Source organism: Hyperolius riggenbachi, chromosome 2 (genome assembly GCF_040937935.1).
Source record: "Hyperolius riggenbachi isolate aHypRig1 chromosome 2, aHypRig1.pri, whole genome shotgun sequence".
NCBI lineage: Eukaryota > Metazoa > Chordata > Amphibia > Anura > Hyperoliidae > Hyperolius > Hyperolius riggenbachi.
This window is the reverse complement of record NC_090647.1, coordinates 570,234,736-570,248,859: the sequence shown is the minus strand read 5'-3', so window position 1 is coordinate 570,248,859 and position 14,124 is coordinate 570,234,736. Positions and strand designations below refer to the sequence as shown.

At 48.9% G+C, this 14,124-nt stretch overlaps 1 protein-coding gene across 2 annotated transcripts in view; it reads right to left on the bottom strand.

The window, feature by feature from the left end:
- Nucleotides 1–1,197: 1,197 nt before the first annotated feature.
- The window catches only part of LOC137547431 (immunoglobulin superfamily member 3-like), an 86,773-nt gene continuing 73,846 nt past the window's right edge, over nucleotides 1,198–14,124 (bottom strand). For both annotated transcript variants that reach the window (XM_068271014.1, XM_068271015.1), the window contains exons 8-11: nucleotides 11,598–11,999; nucleotides 8,376–8,792; nucleotides 4,707–5,105; nucleotides 1,198–2,876 (exon numbers count right to left, since the gene is read on the bottom strand). In XM_068271014.1, coding sequence (XP_068127115.1) covers nucleotides 2,626–2,876; nucleotides 4,707–5,105; nucleotides 8,376–8,792; nucleotides 11,598–11,999 — 1,469 coding nt within the window. In that variant the 3' untranslated portion in view covers nucleotides 1,198–2,625. The remainder of the gene's footprint in view (nucleotides 2,877–4,706; nucleotides 5,106–8,375; nucleotides 8,793–11,597; nucleotides 12,000–14,124) is intronic.

Genomic DNA, 14,124 nt, shown 5'->3' with positions numbered 1-14,124 from the left:
TCCCACTCACCTGATGAAGGAGGCATTGTCCACGAAACACAGTGACTGTAGCAAGTGATGCAGATGTGTTTATACACATCACAGGGGCCCCACCCTGGCACATGTAATTAACTGCATCTCCTGTAGGAATAGCGGTGGATACAGCCATGTACATGGCGTGGAAGAAATACATACTGAGCAAACATTAAAGAACACCTGAAATGAGAGGTGTGGAGGCTGCCATATTTATTTCCTGTTAAATAATACCAGTTTCCTGGCAGCCCTGCACCTTTTTGGCTGCAGTAGTGTCTGAATCACACCATAAACAAGCATGCAGCTAATGCAGTCACACTTCAGTCTGCATACCTTATCTGCATGCTTGTTCAGGGGCTGTGGCTAAAAGTATTAAGGCTCGTCCACATGTCCAACAAACTGCGCAACCAACCCCACGTCAAACTATCTACTACACGACTTGTATTTTCCACGCACCAACCAACTAAACGGCCAACTCCTTTGCATACTGTGCGCACAGGCGGAATGACGGCCTGCACGATATGGCGTCATTCAAAGCACACGCACATCATTCAAACAACTTGTACACACACGGCCAATTGCACGATATCGCCCAACAGTCGTGTGAGAGGATCCGCCGGATGGATCAGGCTAACCGCCTGTTATCAGTCCCTCGTCTAGACGTCTGCCACACATACACACGCCCAACTATCGACCAACAGACCAAAAATCAGAAGTCAATTGAGTGGATGGTTGATGAGTAGAGCAGCCAGGCAACTGGTATTGTTTAAAAGGAAATAAATATGTCAGCCTCCATATCACTCTGCTGTAAACACACACCAAATACATGTTTATGGCCTAAATTTGTTGCACTGTGACCTCTGCAAAGTTTATGACTGGGAGCGTCCTCCGCTTTCTCCAGTATTCCTATTGGCTGCAGTCTTCTCCCCTAATCAGTGTAAACACATTCAGAGGAGACACACAATCATTGTAATCATTATCACTTCTTGCAGCAGTGTGATATTGTGGATCGTTATAATGCAGACATGTCAGATGTGTATGCAGAGATTGAGGCACCATGCTGGGCATGTCACACACCTCGTCTGCCTAAAATACTGCCACATGCCCCTCCCCTTCACAGGAATAACCCCTCCCCCACCATAGCAAGTTCCCCAAAAATTAAATAATGGCACAAATGCAACTGAGAAACAGACACAAAATTTTACTGTTGTCAAATGAAGACCATAAAAAAACAGCGTCAGTGCAACATACTACAAACAGGTATGGGGGGGGGGCAGGTACAGGGGGCCCCCCCAAGCGGCCGCTCATACAGGCCGACCACACAGCTCTGCAGAAGATGCCAGTTTATGTGTGTGGTGGGGGAGGGGAGGAAGAGGCGCTGGCCAATGACAGCAATGTTCAGCTATACAACAAGTCCCGCCTTTGGGTATGCAGCCACAGCCCAATGTATTTACAATTCCCCCCCACCCCATGTCCCCAGTGGGCGGAGTCTAAATGAAATCTATCCGTGTATAAAAAGGAAGACTATTTCTGTGCGGAGAGGGAGAAATCCCGTTCTGAAAAATTTCTGTAAAAATGCTGCAAATTGGGCATAGTACTGGAGACGGGTATGTACCCACCTGATACAAGATGGCCGCCCTCCGGCGCGCCATGGGAAGACTGGGCCAACCTCGGCAAGAAGGCGGAGTCACCAGAACCCCTGAAACGTTTCCATTAACACTATCACTCCCGGAGTGTATTAAAGACTGGGCCGCAATTAGCTTCCCCCCCCCCACCCTTCCCGGCGGCCCCGCAACCCAGAAAGGACAGTGGCGAGTCCAGCGGCGGCCCACAATCCCACAGTGCAACAAATAAAACATATGGAATATATCACAGAATAATAAAAACAGCATTTACAATAAAAAAAAAGAAAAAAGATCCACAGGCAGAGGCACGGTTCAGACACGCAGGGGGGAAAGCGATGCGGAACGAACCATTTTACAGACATAGCGCTGTCCTTGCCTGCTAGCAATGCCCACCCGTCCCAGCCGGGCCCCTCGGGGCCACATTATAGTTCTTCATGTCGGTGAAATGAGCTGTCAGACTTCATACAATCTCTTTCTGCTTTCAGGAATGGCCCCACCCCCGCCCAAGTGGTCAGGACAGGGATTAATGACCCCACCCCTGCCCAAGAGGTCAGGACAGGATCTCATGACCCCACGCCTGCCCAAGAGGTCAGGATAGGATCTAATGACTCCACCCCTGACAAAGAGGTCAGGACAGGGTCCAATGACCCCACAAGTAGGCAGGACCTAATGATCCCAGCCCCACCTCCGTGGTCAGGGCAGGGTCCCGGGGCCCCCCAAATGGAAGTAAAACAAGTTCAGTCCTCCTGTACACAAATGGCAATGTGACAAACATGCCGGAGTCTCCCAGCTGCAGAAAGCTGTCCAACGTCCCAGAATGCACCTCTTCCCAGAAAATGCACACGTGGGATTTTGGCCCCAGTAACAAGGAACATTTCAGTGCTCAGCACAAATATTATCCCAGGATGCATTGCAGTTTATCCGGCTGCTCCTGGCTGAAATGTGATTGGCTCCCTATAAAGGCGGAGCTACACAGGAGGGTCCCCCTTTAGTCGATGGTGCCCGGGTGTATGCTGAGGACAGGGGGCTCCAGGCAGGTGGGGGAGTAGTTCAGGTGCGGCTCTTTGATCCACAGAAGGGGGACGCCGTTCTTGCCCTCGCCAGTCTTGCTGGAGGGCCGGCTCCGGAAACGCACCAACAAGATGGTGATGATGAGGATCCCGAAGATGGGGAAGGGGTAGAAGAAGACCAGGTAGAAGAGAGCGTCATTGGAGCAGATGACCGATTGCAGGTTGGACTCTGTAGAAGGGAAACGAGAAACATTAGTTGAAGGTTCTCCAAAGCAGATATCCAACCAAACCCTATTCTCTGGTCTTGGACAGAAATGAGGGAGGAGTCAGAAGCATACAGGTTTTTATTACTGTCAGTGTCCAGGTTACACTGCCCTCTCTCTTCCTGTCCCTGGTGACAAAACAGGAAACTCCTCTAATTCTGCTTCCTGTCCTACAAGCAATCCCAAGCTTCTTACGCTAACCTGTAAAGCTCTGTATAATGCAGCCCCTCCATATACTGCTGAACTCATCCCCACATACCACCCAAAATGTAATCTCCATGCTGGAAATTATATCATCTAATCTAATCCTTTCCTCCCACACTCACATTCAGGACTTTTCACAAGCTTCTTCTCCTCTCTGGAACTCTCTCATACATTCCATTTGGCACTCACCATCCCTCAAGGTTTCCAAGAGAAAGAGAGCTTTGTATTCAATTTTCTCAAATTAATCTACCCCCAAGAAAGGTAAGTAAACCAGGTGGGCTTTTGGGCAAAGTGCCTTTGCTCGTCTATATGGAGGCCTCCATCGTCTTGGTCATTGTGCTGCAGGTTGAAGCACCTGCAGTCATTAACTGGCACAATGCATGCTGGGAGATATGACATTCATGAAGTTCATCTACCGGCATGCATTGCGGTTGCTGGGGACATGCAAGATGGAGGTCTCCATATAGTCCCCCCTTCCACACACAAGAAAAACCAAAACAAAATAATAACAAGGCCTGGAGGAGATGACGAGCCCCACAGACAGTGGCACTGGATAGGGATGTGAGCTTTCAAAGTCTAGAAGGGGGCTTACAGACAGTGGAGGGGAGAGGGCCTTAGGGACACTGAAGGGGAAGTTTCCAGGTACTGGAGAGGGGAAGGAGTTTCAGGAACTGGGGGTGGAGGCTTACTGGGGGGGGCTTTCCAATACTACACACCTTACAGGCAGGAGAGAGGGAGGGAGGATCTACAGGGTTATCTTTCAGGCAGGGTCTTTAGGAGGGGCGGGGGGCCTTTCAGGCACTTGAGAGGATCTTCAGAAGAGGGAAGGTCCAGGCACTAGAAGTGCAGGGCCTTCAGCATGGGGGGGTCTTTCAGGTACTGGAGTGGAAGGGTCTTCTGGAAAAGGAGGGTCTTCTAGGCCCCGGAGAGGCAGGGCTTCAGAAGAATGATTCAGGCACTAGAGGGAAAAGGCCTTCAGGAGGAGAGGTGGTGGGGGGGGGGGGGGGGAGGGGGGAACGGGTGGAGGCGCATGGTCCTCAGTATGGGGAGGAAAGAGGCACTGGAAGGACAGCTCTTCAGGAGGAAAGGTGGTGGTGGGGGGGGGGGGGGGGGAGTATATGGGGATGGAGCCACTGGAGCGGCATGGTCGTCAGCGAGGGAGGGTAGAGGTCATGGAAGGCCTGGTCATCAGGAGGGGAGGTGGGGGCATAGAGGCACTGGAAGCACAGATCTTCAAAAGGGGAGGTGAATGGAGGCACTGGAGGGGCGTGGTCCTCAGTACGGGGAGGGTAGAGGCACTGGAAGGACAGACTTCAGGAGGCGAGGCATGTCATGCATGGGAGGGCTTCAGGAGGAGTGATGAAGGCACTGAACGGGCTGTGTATTTGGGAGGGGAGGGTCTTTTCGGCACTGGAGGCTCAGGATAGGTGCGCCCCCCTCATATAATGACAAATATGTGGCACCCGTGGGCAGAAGTATAACGATTTTGGTAAATAAAGTAGCCAGAAGTATATTTTGGTCTTTTGCTGTGAAGGTTTAGAATGAATGTTACTAATACATATATAATACAGATTCCCTGGCCTCATGCCTACCTTTTCTCTGTACAGTGACCCATCCCGCCAGAGCCTCGTCCTGGGCCAGGAGGTACCATTCTCCCCGGGGCCCCGGCATCCACTCCTGCACAGAGCAGGTGTAATTCCCAGAATCCCCCGGGATGGCCTTGGGAAGCCGTAGTCTGAAGGAGGTTGGCGAGAGCTGCAGCAGCTGCAGACGTCCCTCCCAGCGAGAGGCGAGCGGGCTCCACACCCCTGTCCGGTCTGTGCTCAGGATGACCTCCGGTACGGTGCTGCGACTCCCGCCCTGGAAGGCCCAGGACACGGCCAGCTGAGACTCGGGGCGAGAGCGGGACAAGATGGTGCAGTCCAGGTGGAAGTGTTCCCCGTCCAGTATGGAGACGTTGAGAGGAGAGACGTCCAGCTGCAACGCGGCGTCTGCCAGAAGAAGAGCGGAGATCAGACACTTCACCAAAACTAAACAGAATCTATGTGTTTATAAAGAGAAGACATGGGCCAAAACACTCATTACTGGACCTCACAAGTAAATGGTCCAATATGGCAGCTTCACAATCCAGAGTAACGGCTGTTTTTAGGCATAGACAAACCAGGCAGATGCCTGGGGTGACCTCTGTAGAAGGAGGCACCACAGAGCTAGTCTTGGCACACTAATGAAACTAGCCGTTGACTATAAGAATTCAAATTACCCTTTTAAAATCACATACTTTTAATGTTCCTTTATTTGTCATGCTCTGACATAAGTCACAGCACCCCCCCCCCCCCCCCCCCCCCCCCAAACCTGCTCAGCCTAAGGGCCCGTTTTCACTTGTACGGTATCGCCGCAGAATCAGTGTCAACGAATTTGCATACAGTTTTGCATATGTTTGTATGTATGCGAATTTAACCATGTCAGTGCCTGTGTGCTTTTAGGGCCCAATCACAAGTGAGCGTTTTGCTGGCGATTTCAGCAAAACGCTCAAGCGTTAGTGCCTTTTTAAAGCACTAGTGCAATAATACCGTATGGCTCGTTCTCACTTGGGCGATTTGAGTTAATCGCCGGCGATTAACGCAAATCGCCAAACGCAAATTTGTAGCCTGCACGCTGTGAACGGCGATTTTTTTTCGCGTTAATCGCCAAAAATTGTCGGAGTAAAATGCCAGATTTTGCAAGTGTGAATGGGCCCTTACATTGGTTTTATGCGAAACCGCATGCGAATTTCCTATTAAATACATTGTACGCAAATTCGCCTAGCGGTGTGCGGCGAGTGAATTCTGATGTCTCTGCCGTGCAGATTTTTCCTGCACACAAAACCGCAAAGAAATCCTGACAAGTGGAAACCGCCCCATCCACTTGTATTGCGTATGCGAATTTGCAATAGAGGAAACGGGCTCTAAATATTTGACATGAGCAGAACGTTTATGATGGGCAGGAAGGAAGTGTTCGGCACTTCCTCCTCTCTGTCCATCCTCAGGAACGCCCCCTCCAGAACACCCGTTCCTGTATGCAGAGCGTGCTGGGGAGCTGCGCGGTCTGTGGTCTAGAGGTAACTTAGCTCGGAACCATAGCATACTATTAGTACATTATCACTCCAAGCTAATTACCTCGAGACCGCACACAGCACAGCTCCCCAGCACGCTCTGCATGCAGGAACGGGCATTCTAGAGGAGGAGGTTCTGAGGACAGGCAGAGAGGAGGAAGTACTGACACTTCCTCCCCGTCCATCATCAAGCTCTGCATTACGGCTTAGCAGAGCGGGGGAAGGGGAGAGGGTGGGTGCTAATGAGGGAGGATGGTGCGGGGACTCATGTCACAGCACCACAAAAAGAAAAAAAAACATTAAAAACATGTAATTTAAAAACAAGGTCAGGGGTACTTTAAAGTGGATCCGAGATAAACTTTTACTCATTGCATAATTGTGTTCCTTTCATATACTTTATAGGGCATTCCTCAAGCCAAATACTTTTTTTGTTTTTGTTTTAATACTCTAATTCTCTATAAACTAAAAAAGCCACACCCACAGGTTTTCAGAGCCTTGGCAGTAGCAAGGGCTCATGGGAGCTCAGTCTGGGCAGGAGGAGGGGGAGGAGGTTACTAGCCAGAGATTTCAGAGGCAGAGGGGAGGAGGAGAGGGGAGTGAATTTACACACAGGCAAGCTGATAGCATCTCCAGCCCTCAGCCTGTGACAAAGTGACAAACAGAACATGGCTGCTCTCATTGTATCACAGGAATAAATAAGCATAAACTTTTTAAACTTTTGCAGCTAGATTTGCTGTGTAAACTATCTAAACTTTAGATAAGATATATAGACAAGTTACTTCTTATAGTTAGTTTTTCATCTCAGATCCGCTTTAAGAAAGGGATAAATGGTCATTTTAATATCTAAATGGGCACTGCTATGTCGATTGCAACTCTGACTGGATTTACAAGACAATATTCTAACTTGTGAAGACCCAGGCTGTACATAAACAGTATCATGTTTATAAAGTGGATACACACCCCTCAAAACAATTATCGGAAGTATTTGTTATATGGGTTCAGGGAGTTTCTGTCAGTGGGATGTTAATGGCCTGGTAATAATTTGTGTATCCTGTACCAGCTAATTGTGAGAAACAACATTATTTCTATGTAATTATGAATGTCTTATTGGTACCCACCAGGGATGAACAATGAGATGCAAATATTTCTGAGCTTATGCAAATATATGCAGCTGGAAAATGAACCCATCAAGTCCCACCAAGATTTAAAGGGGCACTACAGCGAAAAACTGTAAAATTTAAAATATGTGCAAACATACAAATAAGAAGTACATTTTTTCCAGAGTAAAATGAGCCATAAATTACTTTTCTCCTATGTTGCTGTCACTTACAGTAGGTAGTAGAAATCTGACAGAAGTGGCAGGTTTTGGACTAGTCCATCTCTTCATAGGGGATTCTCAGGGATGTATTTATTTTCAAAAGCACGTAGTGAATGGCAGTTGCTCTGTCCAACTGCCAAAAAAACTGTGTAGGAAGCAGTGAAGCTGGCCAGCATCATTGTTTACATCCTTTTTAGGGCCTGCTTCCGCTACACGCAGATTGGATGCAGAAAGGATGCAGAAAGGATGCAGAAAAACTGACTCCAATGAATGCCTATGAGAAAATCTGCATCAGAATAATCGCGTTTAGTGGAAACAGGCCCATAGGAATTCATTAGAGTCAGTTTTCTGCATGCATTTTGCATCCAATATGCATCAAATCTGCGTGTAGTAGAAACAGGCCCTTAGGAAATATCTTTATAAAGAATAAAAGCCTTGCTGAGAATCCCCTATGAAGAGATGGACTAGTCCGAAACCTGTCACTTCTGTCAGATTTCTACTACCTACTGTAAGTGACAGCAACATAGGAGAAAGGTAATTTATGGCTCATTTGACTCTGGAAAAATGTACTTATTTGTATATATGTTTGTACATATTTTAAATTTTACAGTTTTTTGCTGTAGTGCCCCTTTAAATGGTTTGGTCCAATGTCAAGCTGCATCTATTTGCATAAAAATGTACACACATTTGCATAAACTCAAATATTTGCACATCATTGATCATCCTTAGTGCCCACAAAACGTATTCATGTAGGTAATGATCTTTTTGTTCACCAGATTGGGGTTGGGTGACAAAAGGTCCCTAGTCTGGGAAGACAACAGCCAGAAACAGCCCAGTATACTCAGCACTCACCGGGACGTCTGACGCTGACGTAGGTGGCGGCTGACCTGTCCTCTGCCCGCTTGTACCACTGTCTCCCCGGATCCTGGAACCACTCCTGCACCTGGCAGCTGTAGGCCCCGCTGTCTTGCTCCTCCGCACCGTGCAGGGTGAGGGTGTAGAGACCAGGAGATGGCTGCGAGAGGTGGACATTGCTGAGAAGTTCAGAGCTTCCTCTATCCTCCTCCTCGGTGGGCGGCAGAGTGATGGCATCAGGGGACAATCTAGCCAGAGTTCTCCTTTCTGACTCTCCTGCCCGCCACACCAGCCACTCCAGAGACAGTCGGGATTCAGGCAGAGAACGGTTCAGGACCTGGCAAGTCACGGTGACACTCTCGCCCTCCAAGAACGACAAATTCCGAGGCAGCTGGTCCAGCTGTAGATTAATGTCTGGCGGAAAGAAGAACAAGTAGAGGTTATGATGAGATGGCGTCATTGGCTAGAACAGGGGTCAGGAACCTTTTTGGCAGAGAGAGCCATAAACGCCACATATTTTAACATATAATTCCGTGAGAGCTATACAATATAGTTAAAACTGGGACAGTAGGGCTCGCGTCCCTGTTGCCATGGTGATATGTATACAGTGGATCCGCTGGGCAGTGGAAGTGTCAGACACGTCTTCAGCTTCTCTTGGGTTTCAGCAACATCAGCAATTTCCCCGAGAGCCAGACAGGAGAAATACCGACTAACAGCTTGTACAATTAGCTAGCTGACTTGGGGGTTGATTCACTTTGTAGGACGAGATCCCCGCACTTTGGCCCAAAAGGCTGCCTTTCACTTGACAGGCAGCCTATTGGGACAAAGTGTGGGGATTTCGTACTACAAAGTCACTGGACCTGAAAGTGTACAGAGTGGGACAATTGGAGCAGCCGTTCGTTTTCAGGTAGCGTAAGTTAGTAGTGCATGTTACTTGCGCTACCCCACACTAAGCTGCGCTGCTTGAGAAGTGTAGCTTAGTGAATCAACCCCCACTGATTACTGGTTTGTCTGTGAGCCAGATGCAGCCATCAGAAGAACCACATCTGGCTCCACGGCGATTGACGGCAGGAGAGGCTGAGCTACAGCAGAAAGCTCTGCCTCCCAGCGCAGCAAAATCTACAACCAAGTTGTTCATGGATGTTTGCACAGGGATTTGGGGGCTCTGCCGCCCTTGTTTTGCGGCGGGGATGCGGCGGTTTACTTGTGCTGAGACTACTGAAGCAAATAAGGTAAAAAGGGCAAATTTATTCGCTTCAGTGTCTCTTTAAGTAGAGGTTTGTTCCAGGTGGTGTCAGATTGGGTAATGACTGGATGTATTGTCTCATATAACACCTGACCCTGTGCACGGGAATAGGGAGCCACTGTGGAGTTTGGAGTTGGTCATTGTCTCCCCCACAATGGCGAGTCCCCCACCTCTCCCTCCTCCTAACAGAAGAACATGCAGCCTGGGGGGCAAGCGGATTGTAAAAGAACAATATAACAAACTGTCAGGAAAGACCTGTCTGCGGGTGGATTTAATCTGAGAGGATTATTAGTTTAGTTCCTTTTTTTTCTTTTGCACCTGTCCTTATGTAAAGAGGAATCTTTTGTCATCTTCTGTACACAAACCAGAGAGGCCATTGTGTGCGCCTGATCCCTGCAGAGCAGATCCCACCCCACTCACCCAAAATCTCCTGTACAGTACTGTCTCTACACATACCGGCAAATCCCCTCACCCAAAATCTCCTGTACAGTACTGTCTCTACACATACCGGCAAATCCCCTCACCTAAAATCTCCTGTACAGTACTGTCTCTACACATACCGGCAAATCCCCTCACCCAAAATCTCCTGTACAGTTCTGTCTCTACACATACATGCAAATCCCCTCACCCAAAATCTCCTGTACAGTACTGTCTCTACACATACCGGCAAATCCCCTCACCCAAAATCTCCTGTACAGTACTGTCTCTACACATACCGGCAAATCCCCTCACCCAAAATCTCCTGTACAGTACTGTCTCTACACATACCGGCAAATCCCCTCACCCAAAATCTCCTGTACAGTACTGTCTCTACACATACCGGCAAATCCCCTCACCCAAAATCTCCTGTACAGTACTGTCTCTACATATACCGGCAAATCCCCTCACCCAAAATCTCCTGTACAGTACTGTCTACACATACCGGCAAATCCCCTCACCCAAAATCTCCTGTACAGTACTGTCTCTACACATACCGGCAAATCCCCTCACCCAAAATCTCCTGTACAGTACTGTCTCTACACATACCGGCAAATCCCCTCACCTAAAATCTCCTGTACAGTACTGTCTCTACACATACCGGCAAATCCCCTCACCCAAAATCTCCTGTACAGTACTGTCTCTACACATACCAGCAAATCCCCTCACCCAAAATCTCCTGTACAGTACTGTCTCTACACATACCAGCAAATCCCCTCACCCAAAATCTCCTGTACAGTACTGTCTACACATACCAGCAAATCCCCTCACCCAAAATCTCCTGTACAGTACTGTCTCTACACATACCAGCAAATCCCCTCACCCAAAATCTCCTGTACAGTTCTGTCTCTACACATACCTGCAAATCCCCTCACCCAAAATCTCCTGTACAGTACTGTCTCTACACATACCAGCAAATACCATCAATTAGTTTGGGCCCTTTTCCACTAGCAATCGCTAGCACTAAACGCTAGCAATTGCGATTGTCCCTAATTTACCTTGATATATTTACCTTCCCGGCTCCAGCGGGGGGCGCTGTTGTGGCTCTCAGCACGGAGATAGGCGGGAATAGCCGATCTCTGTCGCGTCCGCTCTACTGCGCAGGCTGAGGAGACTTGCGCCTGCGCAGTAGAGCGGCCTGACAGTGATCAGCTATTTCCGCCTATCTCCGAGCGTAGAGCTATCTCCCAGCGCCTGCGCTGGAGCGGGAAGGTAAATATTTACATCCCTGCTGTTCGGAGGGGCACAGCGAGACCACCGTAGGACACAGGACGACGGGGGAAGCCTCGATAGGATCCGGAGACTTCTTCCACTCGAGGTGAGTACCCACCAGGGGAACTTTTTGTAGTTACAGGTTTTCTTTAAGCATTTGTTGATTTGTACTCTAGGCTTGGAATGGGTCTTATATGATAGTTGGAACAGAGTTTGGAGAGCTGTTCCCTCAATTCCTGTCCCGGTAATCAGGTGCACCGCGAGGGCTGCTGGTCACTTCTCACCTGGCATCCTGACGGAGAGCTCGGTCATTCCGGAGGCGTCCTTGTCCAGCTGGTACCAGGCCTGGTTGGGGTCCAGCACCCATTCCTCCACATGGCAGTAGTAGCTGCCGCTGTCCTCTAGGCGGGCGCCCAGCAGGGTGAGGGTATACTGTCCCGAGGAGAGGACCTCCAGCCGCAGCCGATCTTTCAGAGCTGCCTCCTCCGCGTACGTTCCGTACTCCATCCCGGCTCCGCTGCGCACAATCAGTTTTCCATCAGCCCCTGGTGGGCGGTGCGCAAACCACAGCACCGTGAAGCGGGAGTCGGGGCTGGTCTGAGAGCGCACAGAGCAGGTCAGGGAGACAGAGGATCCTTCCACCACACTGAGGGAGCGCTTTGCCTTCCCAATCTGCAGGCGGGACACTGGGGGGAGAGGGGAAGATGAAAGAGAACAAGTTAGTGGGGTGGGAGAGACAGGAGGAAACCGGGGGTGGGGGGGATGGGGGTTGGCAAGGGGAATGACAAGGGGGGGGGGGGGTGATGGGACATAGGCTAAAGGGTAGAGAGATAGGAGGAGGAAAACACAGGAGGAATGGGGGGGGGGGGGGGGAGATAGGAGATCAGGAGAAATAGGATGGGGACAAAGGAGGAGGAAGAAGTGTAGGGCGGTAATGAGAAGAGAGCAGAGATGGTATTGGGAAGGGGGGGGGGGGGCAGTGAGGATACACAGGACAAGGGGGAGGGGAAGGAGAGGATGGTGGGAGAGAGGAGAAGCCAGAACAGGAGGCAGTGAGATGCAAGACAAGGAGGGGGGAGGTCAGAGCGATATAAACACTGTTAATAACAAGCCATGTAGTGTACGGTCTATTTACTATGTGTCTGTACAAAGGTTCACCGACATGTACAGTGTGAGAGGTAGAGGGGTTACTGTACGCTTCTGGGCCTTATTTGATGTGAAAGAATGTGAAGTCGTGTAAAGTGAAGTAATTTCATGCAATATGAAGTGAAGGCATGTGATATGGTGTAAAGAGAAGTGACGTAAACTTGTGATGTTAATTGAAGTGAAGTGATGTAATGCGTTGTGATGTAATACAATGTCATGTAAAGTGAAGTGACAAAGTATTGTGATGAAATAGAAAATGTCGTGTCGTAAATTGGTATAATGTAAAGTGAAGTGGAGCAATGCGTTGTGATACACTGCTGAGTGTAAAGTGAAGTGGAGCAATGCGTTGTGATACACTGCTGAGTGTAAAGTGAAGTGAAGCAATGCACTGTGATACACTGCTGAGTGTGTAGTGAAGTGAAGCAATGCGTTGTGATACATGGCTGAGTGTAAAGTGAAGTGGAGCAATGCGTTGTGATACACTGCTGAGTGTAAAGTGAAGTGGAGCAATGCGTTGTGATACACTGCTGAGTGTAAAGTGAAGTGAAGCAATGCACTGTGATACACTGCTGAGTGTGTAGTGAAGTGAAGCAATGCGTTGTGATACATGGCTGAGTGTGAAGTGAAGTGGAGCAATGCTGTGAGATACACTGCTGAGTGTAAAGTGAAGTGGAGCAATGCGTTGTGATACACTGCTGAGTGTAAAGTGAAGTGAAGCAATGCACTGTGATACACTGCTGAGTGTGTAGTGAAGTGAAGCAATGCGTTGTGATACATGGCTGAGTGTAAAGTGAAGTGGAGCAATGCGTTGTGATACACTGCTGAGTGTAAAGTGAAGTGGAGCAATGCGTTGTGATACACTGCTGAGTGTAAAGTGAAATGGAGCAATGCGTTGTGATACACTGCTGAGTGTAAAGTGAAGTGAAGCAATGCACTGTGATACACTGCTGAGTGTGTAGTGAAGTGAAGCAATGCGTTGTGATACATGGCTGAGTGTGAAGTGAAGTGGAGCAATGCTGTGAGATACACTGCTGAGTGTAAAGTGAAGTGAAGCAATGTGGTGTGATACACTGCTGAGTGTGAAGTGAAGTGAAGCAATGCGTTGTGATACACTGCTGAGTGTGAAGTGAAGCAATGCGCTGTGATACATGGCTGAGTGTGAAGTGAAGTGGAGCAATCCGTTGTGATACATGGTTGAGTGTGTAGTGAAGTGAAGCAATGCGTTGTGATACATGGCTGAGTGTAAAGTGAAGTGAAGCAATGCGCTGCGATACACTGCTGAGTGTAAAGTTAAATTAAGTGAAGCAATGCGGTGTGATACACTGCTGAGTGTGAAGTGAAGTGGAGCAATCCGTTGTGATACATGGTTGAGTGTGTAGTGAAGTGAAGCAATGCGTTGTGATACACTGCTGAGTGTAAAGTGAAGTGAAGTGATGCTGTGCGATACACTGCTGAGTGTAAAGTGAAGTGAAGTGGAGCAATGCTGAGATACACTGCTGAGTGTAAAGTGAAATGAAGTGAAGCAATGCGGTGTGATACACTGCTGAGTGTGAAGTGAAGTGAAGCAATGCGGTGAGATACACTGCTGAGTGTAAAGTGAAGTGAAGCAATGTGTTGTGATACATGGCTGAGGGCAGTGTATCACAACGCATTGCTTCACTTCAC